The sequence below is a fragment of the Vombatus ursinus genome, unplaced genomic scaffold (genome assembly GCF_900497805.2).
Source record: "Vombatus ursinus unplaced genomic scaffold, bare-nosed wombat genome assembly UNPS02014821.1, whole genome shotgun sequence".
NCBI classification, from domain to species: Eukaryota; Metazoa; Chordata; class Mammalia; order Diprotodontia; family Vombatidae; genus Vombatus; species Vombatus ursinus.
The window spans coordinates 25,696,668-25,717,889 of NW_020954599.1; the positions used below are offsets into that span (position 1 = coordinate 25,696,668).

Sequence of the window (21,222 nt, forward strand, 5' to 3'; positions counted from 1 at the left end):
CAATGCATGTAGATACCTTTTCTGCAATTTGGGTCCTTAGAGAATTCGCTAGAGGGAACCAAGTATTTAAACAACTTGCTCAGATGAACATCACAGCTGGGAAAGCACCAAAGGGTGGTTCAGAGACCAATTGTCTAGCCAACACACCATGCTGTGTCCTGCAGAGGAGAATCTTGGCGATGGAGGGAAAAAAAATGGCTTCTCTGTCAGGGAGCAGCTTAGGACTATATAAAGCTCTGCAAACTCTCTGGAATGTCACCTAACCTGGCCCTCCCATATGTTTTTAACATTTAACAAGCTGCTGCAGTGCTTAACTCAAAGGGACTTTAATTGTTGGGTTGTTCCCCACTCCCAATATCATTAAATAAAACTGGTTTTGAGAGGATATAAAATTCAATTTATTCAAACACAAACCAGAGGCTGGAGTTTCATCAGGGAGCCCTAACTTCATTTAAAGCAGGTATGCACTTATATTCCCTTTGAGAAAATATTTTGAATTCCTGCAGGTTATAATAAGGACAACTAAGGATGTTTAATTAATCCACTGACTCTGTGTCTTTGCAAACCTCTTTCTCTATTCTAGTGGAGGACAAATGTTGCATAGCTAAGAGGCTAAAATAAAAAAGTAAGCAGAGAACAAGGGATGTTTTTATTGCAAATTTGGCCCAACATTTCTTTTACCTTTATGTTCAAATAGAGATTTTTCTTAACCACTCTTTTTAATCTAGCAGAAGCTTCAACCATATTAATTATTCCGACATTTTGTGAGTCTAATGGAGCAAGAACAGCTGTTGTCTATTCTCTGATTACCTGCAACTGAACCTTCCTGAATAATGTGGAGATGATGTCAGAACAGCACATACAATATACACAATGGAAAATTAATTGGATATAGGTGACCTGAGAGTTAGATACACTCCTGTGGCTTGTAAACATTTGTTCAGTAACTAAAATAATGGCACTGCATTAAACCAATGTTATGTGTGATCCTGGCACGTTACAGAAGGACTAATTGATCATCAATCATTAGTTTGTAATGAAAGGGCTGAACTTGCACTTCTGCATATAGATAGAAAAATGAAGTGAGCAACTTAAATGTTGTGAAAAGATGAATTGGTTGAAGCCAAATTGCTTTAAATGACATTGACCTCCTTCATGGCACCTTTGAAATCTGTCCCTGATTTAGAATGATTGGCTTTTCCTACCAGCTTTCCTTCATGGGTAATCAGATCTCCTAATCCAAAATCTTAAGAGATCTCTGCCAAGTCTTTTTGAAATGAATTTTTCCTTTCAAAGATTGCAGCAATGACTCAGGAACAAGGTAGAAAAACAGGATGAGGATGAAATCATGTAATAATTTTAATGTGCTTTACAAACATTAAAGTGTTATATAAATCCTAGCTGTTATTATTATTATTATTAAAATTAGGAGCATTAATTTTAATTATGCTTCAGTACTTTAATAAGGTGGTGGCTGAGGTGGAAGACTAGTTTGGCCTGCTTAGGACATGCCTCTCTTTGTCTCTCCCTCAGGGTGTTTTGACGCTTCAGTCAGACTGGCTTGCTTGTCCCGCAAGTTGTCATTATTTGGTGGGGATGCCTGGCTCCTTCACCACAATGGTTGCTCCCTTAAATAATGTCTGAGGCAGGGGAATGTATAATATCATGGTCAGGGTTTTGAAGCCAACATATAAGGGTTAAATCCTAGCCTTGAAACTGATGAGTGGGATGATCTTGATTCCATTATTTCACTTTTATGACTCAATTTCTTCTTCTGTACCAATGGTAAAAATCAAGGGTCTTTCTCCTTCTTAACTGTTCTGCAGCATTTGACACTATTTCTGTGGAGAGTTTTGCCATTCTTCCAATCACAGGAGTTCACTGCCCAGGAATCATCTTAATTTCTTCCAGAGATTCAGGGTTTACAGGGCCTTTAGACAAGGTCTCATTTCCTGGAGTGAGTTCCTTGTTGGGGATTAGTAGGATATAATCTTGCCAAAATTAACTGGACTTCTAATTTGTTTTCAAAAGTATATTCAGCCTAAGCAGGGCAATTACTTGAGAGAGTAAAATTCTGGGTTAATCCTATTCTGCTATGCTCAACACACTTCAAATATTTTTTACATAAACAGATGAAATAAGATAAAAATGGGGCAAAATCTGGTTATTACCTTCCTTTTGCTTGTTTGGGAAAAAAATTCCAATTGTGTTTGTATGTGTGTGTATGTATGTGTACACCCACATATGTATATATATATGTGTATATATATATGTGCATGTGTGTATATATGTATATATATACATATACATATGCATATACACATACATATATACATTTCTTTGAGTTAATCCTTGCTCTGTACCTTATTGAAAATGCATTAGACTCACAAAATGCAAATGGGAAAGAGTCCTTTTCCTTACATACACATACATCCATACAATATTATATATCTATATCTGTGTTTATGCACACACACACACATTTATAGATGTGTAGTACTATTGACCATCACCAGCCGGTATGCAACCATTTGAAATCCATAGTGTATCATTATTCCCCTTTTACAGATGAGAAAAATAAGTCTCAGAGAGGTGGAGAGAATGATAGTCACACAACTAGAAATTGATAAAGTCAGGAATCAAATTCAAATCAACTGTGTCCAACTCCTTGGTACTTCCCATTATACCATAGCAACCTCTCAGCTAGCTATTACATTTCTTTTTCAAAAACAGGACGTGATAATTATTACATTATAAACTCTTACAATTTTTTTTTTTAGCACTAGGACAACTTTTTGTTGTTAGTACTTGATAGGTCACCAAATTCTTAGAATTTACCAGAGATATCACTCATCTGATGTTTCTTTTCTAAGTTACCCTTCTTTGAGTTCAATGTCAAATAGGTTTATCTCTTCCCTTTCTCACAAATGCTAACTATATATTTGACAGCTATATTTTTCCACTGCACTTAAATAACTTTTCATCAAATACACATACATATAGTCTGTTATTGATGTGCTAAAAAAAAATGCCTTCATCTACTGATCAAATGTGTGCCTTTTGGCAAAATTTCCCATAATTTTAATTTTAAGCAGCTAATTAGTCTTTTGGTTACAAATTATTACTCAGTGTTTATAATAAGAACTATTACAGAAATGAAATTAGACCTTGTATTGACATTTTTTTCATTTTGTTGAAAATGAGTATATATTAAAAATGATTTATTTTGACCCATTCAATTTTTATTTTTTAATCTCAGCTATGAAGCATTAAAAAAATTAAAAATATTTCCTTTGGGGAAAAGGGAAAAAAATACCTTTGGCTGAACAAGTAACCTTTTCAAGTTTCTTTTATTTCCTTTTCTCTTCCAGTGCAGAACTAAAATTGTTGGCAGCTAAGGAATCGCCAAGAGGTGAACTGACATTATAAATGTGATAGATCAAAGCAGATATATGGAAGAAGGATACCATTAAGAAATCATAACATTTTTAGTGAAAAAATTTCCAATTATTTCTCTGTTGAGAACAACAGCCAGATTGCTTGTCTGCTTGTACTTTCCAAACTAAATAATACTACAATAAACTTGAAAAAGTTACCTATTTGGCAATATATACATATATATATGTATTATATGTGCATGTATATATATACACACATACATGTATGTATTATATAAAAGTATTACATATATATGTGTACATGTGTGTGCTGAAACTATTACTTGCCAAAAGGGGAATTTTTAATCCATTAAAAAAACGACAGAAGTTCTAGTTTTAAAAGAAGCTGAAGTTTTTTTGGGGGGGGTTTGGTTTTGGCCCTGATAAATGATGTCCCCCTATATGACTAGGTGTTTCAGTTGGAGAACCAAGTCAAGAAGTGTCACTAAATGATTTTTTTTAATATTCCCTGTGAAACAGATTTTTTGTTTTGTGATATTATGTCTCATATGTTTTGCATAATGTCAAGATGGATGCACACAAAAAAAATAGAGATAGAAAAATGGAAAAAGCATACAGATGGAAGACAGTCTACTTTAAGAAAAGAAAAAAAAGTTGAATCCCATCTAATAAGTGTCCTGGCTACCATTACAGAGCCTAATTGGGTTTATTTGCTGCACACAGAACCATGACGCTCACTACATTTTCAAGACTTTTTTTTTTATATTTCTGGTGAGTTTCCTCTCTTTTTCCAAATGATGGAGCATATTTTGCTCTCAGCAATGGGTATTTTGAAAAGTGTCACTCTATTTTGAATGGCATAGCAGAAGAAATTTGCCTGAGATTATCGAAATGTGTTCCAAGAGAGAATAAATAAAACCATTCCACAAACCAACATTTCACTAACTTTTCCATTTTGTTTGGCTCATGTATGTTAGGCAAGTGCAGTGTACATACAGTGTTGATGAGATAAGTGTCTACTAAAGTTAGACAGGAAATTTGACCTAATGGCTATAAAAATGTGTGTGTGCATGTGCATCTGTGTGTCTGTGTGTGTATAGATAAATAGGTTATTTTAACTAAGAGTTAGGGTGAATGAAATAGATAAAAGTCTGACTTTGAGATCAGGAAGACCTGTGTGCAATTTCTTCCTCTGACCCATTGATAGCTGTGTGACCCTGGGTATCACTTAGTCTCTCAGTGCCTCAGGGAGATCTTTAAGACTACAAATTATAAACTAGTTGCTAATCTTCATTGGTTAAGGGAGTTTCTACACTAGTGATGAACAAATACATTTTTGTGTGCTTGTACACTAACATATTTAATTACAAAGTTTTTAAGATTTTTTTGTTATTATTGTTGTTGTTTTCCTTCATAAGAAATGGAAATTTGGAACCTTACTTTGAGTTTTATGAAGATAAATATCTCAGAAACCTAGTTTCTGAATTTCTGAAAAATTGCAATTGTTATTAAACTGCATTGGAAAGACATCATAAGATCTTATGATTTAGAACTGGATGCTCCAGCGGCAAGCTTGTCCCCAACCTCTCCATTTTATGGAGAAGGAAACTGAGGCACAGAGCAGTTGAATTTGTTTTCCCTAAGTTACAGAGTCAGGATTGGAACCTAAGACGTCTGATTCCAAAGCCAGCACTCTTTCCCCGTATCATTCTAATGAAGCTCTGTGTGTGTGTGTGTGTGTGTGTGTTTGACTTAGGAGGAAATCCTTTCATCACCAGACATTATATGAGAATTACCAAATTAAAGAATGGTTTTCATAAAACTTTTCTTTGGTTTGCGCTTTTTGTGGTTGTGTTCACTATTATGAACAAGACAGGAAAAGAAAGAAAAAAGAAAAGGATAGAAAAGTGATCTCATTTTTAAAGAGAAGACATAGTGGATAAAAGTTGTGCTTATAAATTCCACTACTGCCTGAGTCTACTCTTGAGCTTTTTAAAAATAATACTACTAGTCCTTCCATTATATAGAAACTTTGGGCCTGGTTCAAATAAATCTTCTTGATCATTGTGGAAGCCTTCCATAGTTAAACATGGCTGGATTTGCTTAGTGGAATAAAACTTCATTCCTTTCTCTTCTTTTCTTTTTTCTTTCTTTTCCTGAGTAGTTCATAATAGTGAACAATTATATTTTTTACCTGATTCTATATAGTATTACATTTTAATATAATTTTTTCTCTCACCTCCGCTTCTTTATATATTATCCAGACTTTTATTTATTTCTTCCTTTTAGTTCCTAAATGCTTAACATCCCATTTTCATTCAGTGATGATGATGATGATGATGATGATGATGATGATGATGATGATCATTAATATTATTATTCATTCACAGGGGACTATTTATTTTAGTAAAGTGCTCGCTTACTAAGTTGGACTATTCAGATAGCTTGGCTTTGCAGCCTATTGAGTGCCTAGGAAGTTTTCTTTGACACTCCCATTATATCTGGGAATCATAGTCAAAAGAACTGTTTGGAATTGTCAACAATTTGATTAATACAAGCTGTCTGAAATACCCTATAGAGTAAAAAGTAAATTCTTTGCTGTGAAGACTTTTCCAAATGCTTCATGAATAAAATAGCTTCATTTCTGTATGAATTAGCTACTTCCATAGTAACGGTCACAATTCCCTTCCATCTTATTTCCCTAAAGTTTGGGCCTTTTTCCAGAAGGAGGTTTTATACATTCTGCATTTTTGATACTATCAATTACAGAAAGGTCAAATGCCATATAATCAAAAAGAGGTTATACCAGAAGAGTTCAAACTTTTTGGTCTTAGGACCTCTTAATGCTCTTAAAATTGAGGACCTCAAAATGCTTTTATTTATGTGGGATCTATGTGTGTCTATATATATATTATATATATATAATATATATATTATATATATATATATATGTACATATAAACACACATATATCAATACTTAAGATATTAGAAATTAAAACATCTTAGTATCATTACAAACTCCCCAGGTAGCCATCAGGGCTAGAAAATATCCATCTCTCAGGATCTTGTTTTGGTAAAGTAGGCAGGGAAGGAGAGAGAGAGAGGAGACAGAGAGAGACAGAAAAAGACAGAGAGAGACAGAGAGACAGAGAAAGAGAGAGAGAGACAGAGAGAGGGGAATGGTAGCCAAGAATTTGACGTTTTAGGTCATTTAGGCAAGCACAGGTTCTCACTGCCATGTTTTTGCAGCCACCATATTGGTTGAAAAAAAAATCCATCTCTCTCTCTCTCTCTCTCTGACTCTCTCTCTCTCTCTCTCTCTCTGACTCTCTCTGTCTCTCTGTCTCTCTGTCTCTCTGTCTCTCTCTCTCTCTGTCTCTCTGTCTCTCTCTCTCCACCCCCTTTATAGAAGTCCAAGGAGAGCTGGGAGAGTCCTAATAATATCAAAAGAAAGAGGTGGAACTGTGTCTCATAACTTAATGAAGTGACATTTCATTTCTTCCTGGCCCAGTCACCAGCTGTCTTCAACAAAATCCCTCTCACAGGAAAAAATAGGATATTACTGACCCATCTCAGGAAAGTGAAGCACAACACCTTCCCTATGAAGCCATGCCTACTTCCATGAGAGGTGCCCAGTCCAGCAGATGAAGGAATTTCCCTGATACAATAACAATAAGGGTGGTATATATTGGACTTAGAGTTAAGACTTGGCTTTTTACCCCTCTTATGACACTTAATGTCCGTATGATCGTAGCAAATCACTTACTCTTTACACCAGTAGTCCTTAACCTTTTTTGTGTCATGGACTCCTTATGTCCTCAGAATAATATTTGTTACCTGCATTTATAACTGAACAAAAAAAAAGTTTAGCTTTGGTTAGAGGTTGGTAGAAATAAAGATGTACATTTTTTACATAAAAAATTAATGAACCTCTGAAATCTATCCATAACGTCCCTCGTGGCTTTATAGATCCCAAGCTGAGTCCCTACTCTATGGACTGCAAGTAATTATTTTGTACTTATCTATGGAAGAAATGAGTTATGTTCTTCATTGTTTAAGGGATTTTCCATAGCAAGAGTCCCCTATGTTAATGAAACTCCTGCTCTTTCATACATTCACTTATTATTATTAATTATATCCATTAACAAATAAGTTTTTAGCTCTGTCTAGTTTTTACCTGATTTTTCTTCTTTTTCCTTTCCCTAGTAATTGTTGCTAATCACATTTGCGTAGTACTTTAAACTTCTGAAAGCACCTTTGCCATGACCACCCTGAGGATGAGAGAGGCCAAGCAAATTGCCTAGGGTTTCCTGGACAAAGATTTATTCATTTGTGCTAATAAACCTCTGGCATAGTTTAGAGAACATCAATAATGAACATTTTCCTTTGAATTACTTGAATCCTAGGATCTTTGATTAAAAAAGTGAAGTGAGCCAAAGATCATCTCACTCAACCCACTTTTTACAGATGAGAACACCCTCATCAACTTGTGCAGGATCTTACAAATAGTGAATAGCAGATCTGTAATCTAACCCCCTTCTCTAAATCCAATATATGACCAAGTATTGGAAGGGCTATGATGGGGAAAGAAGATTAAAACTTGTTCTACTTGATTTCAGGGAGTAGTTCAGGGAAGTTGCAAGGAGGCAGATTCTGGTGGGGGGGGAGGTGAAGGGGAAATCAGAATAAATAACCTAAAAATTAGAGCTGTCCCAGAGTGGAAGAGATACTTTCAAAAGTACAGAGTTGCCCCTCATGAGGGAGGTTGGATAACAATTTGTGAGTTGCTTTATAGAAGGAATTCTTGTTTTGTTTTGTGTTGGACCAGCTGAACTCTGAGGTTCTTTCCAACTATGATACTCATTAATTTTGGGAAAGATAGATAAGTAACTGTCTATAATTTAATGTGGGGAAAAAAATTTGAAATGGAGAAGACAAGAGATGGGAAGAAATATGGGTCAAATGGCATTCCAAAGAATTGTAATGAAGAATTCTTTGGTTTATTAACACATACCCTTAATAAATATTAAGGACTTAGACTATAAGAGTTGAAATATTTACTGACAGCTGATATTCCCTTATTGGTGCTAAAACTGGAGACATGAAGAAGTTTCAGCTGGGGTAAAATTAAGGATTCAGGCTACTTATGTATATTAAGCATGAACATGTTATACTGTTTCTCTTTCTTTGCTTCTGTAGTATCAGAAGATGATGTATTTAGGAAAGAACTTGTATAGGTATATTTTTCAACCCCCTCATTTTAGAAGTGGAGAAACATAACTTGCCCTACATCAGGCAGAATTGAATACCAATGTCTCTAAATCTAACATTCTTAGCTCAATCAATCTCACTGAAGAGAATTCACTTTCACTAATACAACCCTCACTTATTTAAAGCCAAGTTACTCTTCTGGACCCTTCTCTCAAAATACTTAACTCCAAGGAATTGATACATTTAATTTAATTCAATTTAATAAGTAACAACTATGCTCTAGGCACTATGCTCTGTTAGAAATACAATAACAACAACAAAAACAGTCCCTGACCACAAGGAGTTTCCATTCTATTGTTACAGGAAGGAGAGGGAGATAAGGCATACAAATATATGTGTATGTGTATGTGTATATATGTATAGATAGATATATGTATGTGTCTATGTCTATGTCTGTGTCTGTACCTATATAATATACATAAAATAACTAAAGAATGATTTCAGGTCAGCGGTGAGCCCTAATAAAGGGGACCTCACCAGAGGGGTCCTGCAGGAGATACTATTTGAGCTAAGCAATAATAATGATAATAATAATATCATAATTGCTAATATTTATATAGCACTTTAAGAGTTGCAAAGTGCTTGGCCAATATTAATCTCATTTCATCCTCACAACAATCCTGAGAGGTAGGTACTATTATCATCCCATTTTACAGTGAAAGAAGCTGAATCATACAGAGGCCAAGAGACTTGCTCAAAGTTACATATCTAGTAAGTGTTTGAGGCAGAATTTGATCTGAGGTCTTCCTAATTCCAGGTGCTGTTCTTTCTGCACTAGAAGTAATATGAAATCAGTTCAGAAAGATAGGATAGGACCTGATTGAAAGTGATGTTCAACACCGTTCAGAGAAATTTGTATTTTATCCCTAGAGGCACTGAAGTTTCTTAAAAAGGAGAGTAACAGTAAGACTGTTTTCAGAATATCAGTTTCACAACTCTGTTGATCAGTTGGAGAAGGCAGACAAGAGGCAGAGAGATTTTAAGAGGGCTATTTAGAATATCCAAGTGAGAAGGGATGAGTGTCTAAACTACTGTGGTGGCCATGTGAGTGGAACTGACTAATGTATGAGATGTAAGGAGTCAAGGGACTAAATTTCAAAAACACAATCTGCTGCTTATTATCTGTGAAACAATTAGTTCATCACAATCTTTTAGGATATAGTTTTCTCCTCTCTAAAATAATGGAGTTGGACTAGAAAATCTCTAAAGCCTTTTCAAGCTATGAAACTATCCTTGGGGATGCAGATTTCATTCTTATGGAAAATCAGGCAGGATATAGGTAGATCGATAGGCATGTATATGTATGTGTGTGTGTATGTATATATGTATACATGTAGTGCTTTGCCTAATCTAACAATGTGTCTGCATATGTATAATATGCATATTTCAAAGGTGGTAATTCTATGACTATTCTTTAATTCTTTATTACATGACTGGTACTTAAGAAGTCTTTGCCCAGTGGACATTTTTTGGGGGGAATGGGATATGTATGTATGTATGTATGTATGTATGTATGTATGTATGTATATATGTGTGTATACATACATATATACATACATACATACATACATACATATATAGTTTTTTTTTTAATTATGCCTAGAAAATTCTTATCTTACAGTGTCATAGCATCACCTCTTCACCTCTTCCACTATACATGTCCATAATGAAGTTTTTCTTCATGCCTCCAATTCAATAAACCTCTATGAACCAAAGCTCCTGTGGATATCAGAGGGAAAAAAGAAAAAAGAAAGAAAAAAAAAAAACAGGATTAAGGAATTATTATAGCATCTACAGTGACTATACTGCCCTCTAGTGTCAGAAGCACATAACGTGCTGTAATTTATTTGGTGTTTTTGTCCTTTTCAGATCAGCATCTTCATGACCCATTTGTCCAACTATGGGAATGACCGCCTGGGGTTATACACCTTTGTGAACTTGGCCAACTTTCTGCAGAGCTGGACAAACCTGAAACTGCAGACACTGCCTCCAGAGCAGCTGGCTCACAAGTACTTTGAGCTCTTCCCAGAGCAGAAAGACCCTCTCTGGCAGGTAGGATTGACTCAGAAGTGGTACATTATTTGTAAAACAGAGATAAACTAAGAATAAAAAACAAAACAAAACAAAACATGTCCAGCAATAGCACTTTTTTTTTCTTCTTCTACAAGACAATATTAACTGATACCTGAAGAGTCAAAGCTTTTAGTGTCCTATACCTGGAAGATCTGGGTTCAAATCCTACCTTAGACACTTACTAGCTGTATGATACTCAGCAGGTCATTTAATCTTCCTTAGCCTCAGTTCTCTAATCTATAAAACAGGGATAATAATAATACCTGCCTAAAATCATTGCAAGCATCAAATGAGATATCATATGTAGAATGCTTTGCAAACTCAAAACATATTGTGTTAGCTGATAATACTGTTATTATTCTATATCATCTAATTATTTCAAGAGTTGGCAGATTTTAGTAGCCCTTGCATTATATGGCTGAAAATCTTCTGACTTTTTAGCTAAACGTAAGTAATTGCCTTGGTGTCTAAACAATATTTCCACGGTAATTTTTAGGATTGTCAAGATAATGATGATGTGATCCAGACCTGTAATTTCTTCAAAGGTATGGAGAATTCTGAATGTGGAAACTGCTCCCACTGCATTTTCCTTTTACAGATTATGAGAATGTATATAATTTATAGTTTTGAAGGGTTAGTTGCCCAGGACACTGAGCAGATAAGTGACTTACCCAGAGTCACACAGTTAGTGTGTATCAGTGATAGGACTTGAGACCAGGTCTTCCTTATTTCAAGTTGATCTCCAAGTGCTATATGATCGTGACTCTTATTCTATAGTTATCAAAAGTCACAAAATGCAAAAATGCCAAAAAAAGTCTTCATTTAGCAGAGCTTCTCAAATCAGAAATGGAAAGTATTTTTTTTATTGTTATTTATTTGGTAATTAACTCACTTATTTTTTTTGTGTTTACTTATTCATTTATTTAGCTTTACTTACTTCATTTACTTACCTATTATTTACATATTTATTCATTTCTTGATCTATGTTTTGATTTGTCTATTTATTTTTACCAGGCTGAAAGTGTAGGAGAGTGTATTAGGTAGGAAATGTTTATACTTAAGGATATCTAGGTAATGAATAATTAAGGAGGCAAGTTGTCAGAGTTATTAAAGGGTGGTGGACAATATAGGAATGATTTCAAAACCTAGGCACTCCAATGATTCATGCAACTTTGGAAGGAAAATTTCATAGGATTACAGCATGGCTTTATCACTGAAAACAAGACAAATAATCAGAGACAAAGACAAAAAGGCAGGTGTGTGTGTGTGTGTGTGTGAGAGAGAGAGAGAGACAGAGAGAGAGAGACAGAGAGAGAGAGAGAGAGAGAGAGAGAGAGATGGGAGACCGAGGAAGGGGAGAGAGATACAGAAAGACAGAGGGACAGAAAGAGAGACAGTCGGGGGAGGGTGACCTGGGGCAAATAAAACCCAGATTCATGTTCTCCCTCTGACCAATCCTGGATGTGTGACCCTGTGCAAGTCCCTTAACCTCTCGGTGCTCTAAAGAAATTTGAAGACCCTAAGTTACAGAGAAGGTGCCTACCTGCATTGGCAGAGATGATTTCCTCACCAGAAAGTTCCCTGGACCAGTGACGTCACAGATCTAGTCCTTGTCCCTGATCATACTTTTCTCCACGCACGTTTTCTCCCAGGACACAGAAGAAGAGATTTTGCTGCTCCCTATAGCTGAAGAATTAAAATAAAATTCATTTTACCTCTAGTCTAGTAGTTGTTTGGGGATGTTTCAGAGACAGGGCAAATCCTGGAGGGCTGAATCCACTCTGGTGCCAGAGAAGCAGAAATGGCAACACAGGCATGTGCTCTAACCCTTTGCACTGCATTTACTTCAAGGCTCTTTTTTGAGGGGTGCTGTAAGGCAAAGTTAAAGAAAGCCTTAAAGTAACAGCTAACATTTATGGGTTTTATTTATGTTATATACCTTGATCCTATCAAAAACCTTTGCATTCTGTACTATTGGTTTCACCTCAGCTTTACAGATGAGAAAACTGCAACTCAGACAGGTTAAATAATTGGCCCAAGTTGACCCAGCTAGTAAATGTTGGAGGACAGATTTGAACTCAGGCCTCACCTGACTCTTAATGTATCACTGTACCATCTTCATATTGCTTACACTTTGATGATTACAATTTGACTCCCATCTCTATTTCCAGACCGATTCGATGTTACTCCCCTTTAGACATTCTATGTTTCAGCCAAACTGGACTCCCTATTGTTCCCCTTTAAAGAAAAAATAGAAAAATGAAAAACTTCAGGAATGCATGGATCTATAAATTGGAGGTGCCTCAACTCTGACTTCTAAGTCAATTGTCACAGAGTACCCTAATCACAGGCAAAAGTGAACACAGCCTAAAAAAAAAGTAGACTTTGATTAGGCTATTGAAGGCCATATAAGACAACAGGAAAAGTCCTAGATCTGGAAGTAGAAACCTGGGGTTCAAATCTCATCTCTGATTTTTAACCTCTTAACTCTATCTGTAAAACTTTGGGCAAATCACCAAATCACCCAACTTCCCTCATTCTCAGTCTCTCATCTTTAAAACAAGAAAGTTAGCTAATAGATTTTCAGTGCTTGATCTCAGCAATCTAATAGTTACAGCCATGCTTACTTTTTAAGGACTGCGAATCAGTATCACACAATAATAGCCACTATCATCAAATGTAATTCTCCTATTAATTTAACACCTTTTTTTCCATGGTATACATTGTTATTACAAGTGACAAATTCCAAACTGATTCCTTTACAAGGCAGCTGACAAAATGAATATTCTAATTTTTTTTTTCTTTAAATTTCTTCTGGGTTAAAAAATAAGCTACAGCTTTAAAGTGCTACAGTCTATAGTACTTATTTATAGAGCAGAAATATAATCTGGGCCCTCTTGACCACTTTTGAGAATAGTAATAAAATATATCATAATCCTAAATTCTTTCCAAATAATATGTACTCTGATGTTGAAATTAAATGAAAGGAATATTAAGATGAATCTTTTTTTTTTTTTTTGGCTAGGCAATGGGGGTAAGTGACTTGCCCAGGGTCACACAGCTAGTAAATGTTATGTGTCTGAGGCCAGATCTGAACTCAGGTCTTCTTGAATCTAGGGCCAGTGCTCTATCTACTGCACCACCTAGCTGCCCCAAGATGAATCTTACGTAAAGAGTTTGCATATATGTAGTACTAGTCAAATTAATCAAATTAACAATTAACTTTGTCCTATTTTAAAAGCGACATTTTCAGTTACTCTAAGAAAAAAGTTACATTTCTACATTTTCTAAACATTTGTACTGAAATTAAGGATATCTAACAAAAACAGTTGGGCTTCTCTAAATACTAGTTCTATTATTGGACAGATCCTTATCATTTAAAGCTCAGCAGGAAGACTTAAAGAATCCTATAAGATAGGAATCTGACCCATTATATTTTAGTTATTTATTGCGTACTGATATTCTAGCATCCTTTAGGTTAACAGGAATCCCCTGCATAGGAGGCTAATAAGACCAAGAGAAAAACCATTATAGAAAGAAATTGAGATTTTAAAATGTTAGTAGAGAAAGTATTGAAATACTCAATAATGTGAGGCTATTTTCTCAGTGATCTATAGTGATTCTCTTCTCCCCTATTTCCATCCTCAGTGGAATATCAACTTCACTATAGAATGCCTGTGTATAAAAGATTCACTGATGCTACGCCACAAATTTTTACTGGTCTAGGAGAAAAGACAGCACAGCCATGCTTCCTGAGAAGGTTTTGAGTAGCTGGGGTTCAAGAATTGTCAGACAGTACCAAAAAATGTTTTAAATTGGTCCCTGATGCTTATTCTTTTTCCCCCCAATTAGAATCCCTGTGATGACAAACGCCACAGAGATATCTGGTCTAAAGAAAAAACCTGTGATCGATTACCAAAATTTTTGGTAATAGGACCTCAGAAAACTGGTGAGAGCTCTTTCTTTATACTTTGATGTAATTAGTCATATAACAAGCCAAATGATCCGAGAGTTTACATAGTACTTTTGTCACTTTGAAAATGCTTTCTTTAAATTCCAAAGAACTAAGACTTTCTTTACAGGTAGAATCATTGTTTGGCTCAATAACATCCTTAAGTACACATCAAAGTGATTTTCTTTTTCTCAAGTTGAAAAGATGAAAACAAATGACATGCTGGTTGAATATGTAAATTCCATGGCAAATGTTACCTATTCTCACAGGGCTTCATTGACAAGTGTTGTGATCACCACTTCTAAAATCAAGTTCTTCATGTAATCTCAGGATGAATGATAGAACTTTCTCAAAAGTCAAGTGGGAGACATTTAAGTATATTTTCTCCTGTACAGTAAATACTTCACAGGGAGGAAAAAAAAATACTTTCTTAAGTTGTCAGTCTTCCCAACATGGTATACTGCTAAACTGACTCTTTGGCAGACGTGACTATTTTTAACAAGCCAAAAGATGCCTGACATGCTGAACTCCTGGATATAAACAAAGCTTTGTGCGGTGTATAGGAATGGAGATATTGTGCATCCATACCTAGCAGAAAGTCATCCAACCCCCTCTAACATTTAAATTTCTTTCTCACAAACTACTTACTTCCATATGATTATTAAAACAAGGTCCAGCGAAAGCTTAGAACTGTTATCCCTGGACTTTAATCTTTATCCTCTAGGATGGATTCTGCAGGATTGTGGTTGACTCTCTTGGATTTTGGCTGCATAAATAGTTCACATTTATATAGGGTTTTAAGATTTGCAAAGAACTTTACACATATCTCCTATAAATTTCACAACAGCCAGACAAGGTTATTATCATCCCCATTTTGCAGATGAGAAAACAGAGGTTTAAGAAGTTACATGCCTTGTCAATTTGCTACAACTACTAAGTGTCTACTGCTGGGATTTGAACTCAGGTTTTCTTGACTCCAAGTCTCTAACACTCTGCCTGCTTTGCAACACTTCCTCTATACTTCTATTTATTAATGTCAACAAGCATTTATTGAGTGTTTACTATGCTCCAAGATCTATGCTACACAGATACAAAGACCAAAAAAAAAAAATCTAACAAACAAAAAATAGTCCTTGCCTTCAGGGAGCTGACATTTTATTGGTTGGAAACAACATGTGCAGATATAAGCCAAAACAAAATACATACCAAGAAAAGATTTCAAGAGGGGAAAATATCAACAACTGGGGAGATCAGTGACATTCTTGTGTGCAAGGTGGTGCATGAGCTGTGCTTTGAAGAAATCTACAAATTCTTCAAAATGGAGGTGAGGATGGAGAACATTGCAGCAATGGAGGGACAGCCTCTTAAAGTCATGGACATAAGAAATGGGCGTTAGTAAGGCACTTTGGCTGAAATTCAGAATACTTGAACTGGAGTAATATGAAATCCGTTGGAAAAAACCAGATCCGAAAGATTTAAAATGTCAGACAGAAGAGTTCGTATTTTCTGGGAAGGAAAAGGGAGTCACAGACAGGGAAGACGTGTGGTACAGTAGAAAGAGCAATGTACTTTGAGTTATTTGATCTGAGTTTGAATCCTAACACTGAGACTTACTAGGTTGGTGATTCCAGACAAGTTATTCTAAAGATCTTTCTGTGTCTTGGTTTCCTCATCTATAAAATGAAGGGGGTTAGATTAGATAACCTGTAAGGCTCTTCCAGGTCAAGATCTAGGCTCTTATGATATTCCTGAGCAGCAGTGTGACATGGTCAGACACATGGTTTAGTACTATAGATAAGACTGGTCCCCGAGAGAACGCGGCATGATGAACCTGTTTTACCTGTTTTTTTCCATGTGCCCATTTCTATAACTGGCCTGACACATGAAAGCCTGAGCATATTCTAACACTACTTAAAGGTGAGATGAATGTCAGAGGTGAGTGGTAGAGGTAGAGAACCATAGTATCATGGAGTCTTAGACTGGGAAGGAACCTTAGAAGTCAGGTCAACTCCCAATCCCAACTCTCCAACATCCCTGATTGATTTATTCCAGTTTCTGAACACTTTATTAATGAGAATGCATCTCCACGTTTTTAGTTTTCCACCTAATACACAAGGATCAGCTGTGTCTCCTTTCATTTTTTTTTTAGATAAAAGTAAATGAGTTTCAGGGAATAGAGTACTTAATTTTCAAAGAACATCTTGGACTCTGTTTCACAGTCATTATACATAACATTTGTAAAGAAAATGTTTTCTTGTCATATCATAAGCAAACGAGTTTTAGTCTATCCATTTATCCACAGTCACAAAGAGTACATATGATTGGATTCAGGGATAATCTCATCCAGAATTACTCAGTGTTCCATGGAACCTTTGTGTTCTTCAAGATAAGTAATAAACGCTTGTTTAATTGAATTGAATTGGAAATGAAAAGGAGTTCTGTGTGAAAATGTCTATAACAAAGATATTTTGCCCTATAGTATTAGATGCAAAATTTTGCATGCCTCATAGATTTTGAGCTGGAAGGGACTTTAGGGGTCACTTAGTGCAACCCCTCCTCATTTTACAGATAAGGAAACTGAGGCTCAGAAAAGTGAAACAACTTTTTCCCAAGCTTTCCAACTAGTAAGTGTCAGAGGTGAGATTTTAAACCTCAAAAACCAATGCTCTTTCCGTTGTGTTATATTTCTTTTCCATAAAATGCATATTGTACTTGGTATGAAAACGTACATAATTTCTTCTATTTTGCTTCAAAATCTCCCCAACTCCCTACATATCCCAAGGGTAGTCATATACCTTGCACCTTCCTCATGCAACAGAGACATATACTTGTGGCACCAGAATTTATGAATCATTTTATTATATCTTAAAGCTAAAAAAAGTTTTTTGGTCAATTTAAAAAAAAACAATTTATTTAGATCTTATCTTTCCGTATTCACTTGCTCAACAGTATTGTCCTTGATAAGATGACTCATTTTGACATTAGATAGAGAGATAGATAGAACAGATACAAGGAAAATACTAAAAATAAAAGATCATAAAAAAGACTTTACGTAGTAAATAACATGCAACATAATAACTAAGTAGAATTGGGACAAATAATCACCCCCAATGAGAGATATACAGCATCACATGACCAAATCTGATGAACATTTCTAGACCTTGACGTGGAAGAAAAACTAAAATTAAACTGATGTGCTCTCAACAGACTACATGATTGTGGAAGTAATGTTAAAAAATATGGAAGTAGATGCTGCAAGAGCTGTTTCTGGCCAAAGCATACTAAATTTATAGATTAAAAATTGCCTATGTTATAATCCCTTTTATAGGGATTATAGAAGATAACATCATAGATCTAGAGATAGTAGGGATCTTAGACACATTAAGTCCAACCCCCTCATTTTTCAAATTAGGGAACTGAGAGGCACGGGAAGGTTATGTGACTTGCCCAGTGTTACACATCTAAGTGTCTGAGGCAGTTTTTCCTGACTCCTAGAAAAGTGTTCTCTCTATTACTCTGTTTTACGAGGTATTTGAAAAACTGATTTCTAGAATTCATCTGTCCAGAGTTTCATTTTTTATTTGTCCATCTAACACATGGTTAATTGTGATGGGGGTGGGGGGGGGTGGGGAGGATAACTCTGATCATGCATTTTAACAATTCTGTTAATTGGGTTTTCAAAAACCCCACCCCCACCCTCAGCCCCACCCTTGGAATCTGCAGTTCTTCTTAGGCCATGTGGCTCCATTAGGAAATGCAACATTTAAAATTGCTGTACCTGAAGAAATTGAAGCCTTTTTTTCTGTGAAATTTACATATTTAACACCTTGCTACAGGAAGTTCTATGAATATGGAAACATATTTCAAGCTAAATCCAATCTCCTGAACTGCTGAGATCTGGTCATTTAGTTTTGCCTCGAGTTTATCCAAGGCTCAGAGATTCTAGTAGGAACTTTACATGAGAACCTAGAGGCAGATTTGATTTTAGTATATCATCATACATTTTTTAGAGAGGTTTTTGCTTGTAGAGTGCTTCAATGTACATAATCTTTTCACTCTCACTCAAAGACTACAATGTAGGTAAAATAAGTATTTTGAGATGTAAAAACTAAAATACAAAGAGGGTAACCATGGATGACAGGATAATAGAGTTGGAAAGGCCCTTAGAGATCACCAAGTCCAACCCCCTAGTTCTATAGTTTGGGAAGCCTGAGTTCAGAGAGGTTGACACGCCCAAGGTCATACCGGAAATAAGTAGCAGGCCTGGAATCTGAACATAAGCTCTCTTGTTGCAAAACCAAAAAAAATTCTTTGTACAAGATCACATGGAAAATAAATAGTGAAGTAGGATAAGAATCCAGGCCTCCCAATGCCTAGTTCAGTGCCCTTTACACTGTATCAAACTAGCCTCCTTCAAAAAAAATAAGTTTTTATTTAATAAGCTTCTTTCTGTATCACCATAATTTTTCCAGTATCATTTTCCCTCTCCCTTGCAGAGACATTCAATATAACAAATACTATTTTAAGACAAAAGAGGGAAAAAATTCAGTATAATTGATCAATACATCAAAAAAGTCTCAAAATGTGCAACTCATAATACTCGTGAACCTTGTACTTCTGCAAAGGAGTGAAGTGGGTGTGTCTTCTCATTTCAGTTTTTTGAGCCTTGATTTTTCTTTATTTTTTTAATATTTTATCATTCCTTTCATTTACATTGTTGTAGTCATTGCATATATTGTTTTTTGACTCTGTATTGGTTCATGTAGTTCTCCTCATGCTCCTCTATATGCAAAACATTCATCCTTTCTTACAATGTACCACAATTTGTTTAGCCATTATTGATTGATGGGCATATCTCCTTTGTTGTTTAGCAATTTTCTTTACAATGTCAGAATTTCAAGAAATGAAATTCAAAAAATGTGCATGATACAACTGTTCAGACACTTATCTTCCTTATTTTCCCACTGACAAGAAATGATACTGTTCATTGGGAAATTATGCCTTGACTCTGTTGACCTTTGACCTTCTTTCCTCTTTCCAGGTACCACAGCTTTGTTTTTGTTCCTGGTTATGCATCCTTCCATCATTAGTAACTCCCCCAGCCCAAAAACCTTTGAGGAGGTACAGTTCTTTAATAGAAATAACTACCACAGGGGGATTGATTGGTAAGATGGGTTATTAGTATAAATCTAAAAAAGTATATATACTGTGCACAGTACAAAAAATAGCATTACTGCTCATAATGTAAGTTTGTAGACATTCCAAAGTGCCTCTGTGACCTGGTAATTGAGTGAACACTAGAAAATACGAAGATTGTAACTCACTTTTCTGCACTTGTGTAGGAACGTAGTCTTTCCAAGACACACACACACACACACACACAACTTACAATTTTATTAATTATGATGGAAATCATAGAGGCAGAGAGAAGTAGCATCCAGTAATTGATGCTCTTACTAAAATTAGTAGAACAAATTGCTTTTTCACACCTTTCAATTGAGAATATCATGTCTCTCTTCATGTATACTTGACATTATTATTACAGATGTGCATGTTTTCAACTTAGATTTGACTTTGATGTCAACAAATAGTAAGATTAGCAAGTTGTATAAGTTGTAGAACATAAAAAGCCACAGCTATCAATAATTAAGGCCTTAAGCAACTTAACATCAGGCTTTCAAATGAAAATTTAGAAATGTAGAAATCTAGTGCCAGGGTGGGAAGGTGGTATAAAGTAATTAAAACATGAACTCGCTAACATGTTATTTAAATGGCTACCTTTTTAAAATGTTCACTACTACTGTTAACTCGAAGTTTGTTCAGAAATGATTCTCTCCACACGTCGTTAGACTTGTTCTTTGGTATGTAGGCATAGAGGAGGAAATGCCGAAGTCTGAAGGTCTTATAATTTTTCGAAAAGAGTAGAATCACAAGCATCGTTGCATTGCTTTCTTGTAATGATTGCTCCTAAGAAGCAGAACATAGTTCTGATTTTGCAGCTTCTTTCTTTTAACTGCATGATCTCAATTTTATAAAAACAATGGACCTATTCCTTGATAACTGCTTTGGTATGTTCTGGATTGAGAGAGAGCAGAATGTTGAGTGTATGGCTTTCTGGTCTCCTAATTGTTGGACTCTTTATTGTCAAGTCGTATGGTCAGTTTTACATTTTGATTAAACATGAGACTCTCAGCTGATTTACAAGCAGTGAGAATTCAGAAATTATTTATTAATCACAGCAAAAGTCTTTTAATAACTGTTTACTCCAATCTGAATCCTATAGTAAAAGGAGAAAGCTTGATGCTAGCATAAAGACAGACATGTAATCAAAATAAATTACTTTTTCCTCCCCCTTTCCTTCCATCTGACAGTGAGTTACAAAGCTTGTGCCCAGTGTCTAGGAAGAATCTCTTTCCCCGAAGGAATGATAGAAGAGAGGATTTGTTTGGAAAGACTTGGTTGTAATACTTGGTTACTTAGGATTCACAGGGATGAAAGGTGCAATGGAGAGGCAGAAGGCATGCAC

The 21,222-nt window shown here is 35.5% G+C and overlaps 1 protein-coding gene across 2 annotated transcripts in view; it reads left to right on the forward strand.

The window, feature by feature from the left end:
• Nucleotides 1–21,222, forward strand: part of LOC114024539 (bifunctional heparan sulfate N-deacetylase/N-sulfotransferase 3) — a 188,890-nt gene that overhangs the window by 142,822 nt on the left and 24,846 nt on the right. For both annotated transcript variants that reach the window (XM_027837571.1, XM_027837573.1), the window contains exons 6-8: nucleotides 10,541–10,723; nucleotides 14,597–14,693; nucleotides 19,738–19,861. In XM_027837571.1, the coding sequence (XP_027693372.1) occupies nucleotides 10,541–10,723; nucleotides 14,597–14,693; nucleotides 19,738–19,861 (404 nt within the window). The remainder of the gene's footprint in view (nucleotides 1–10,540; nucleotides 10,724–14,596; nucleotides 14,694–19,737; nucleotides 19,862–21,222) is intronic.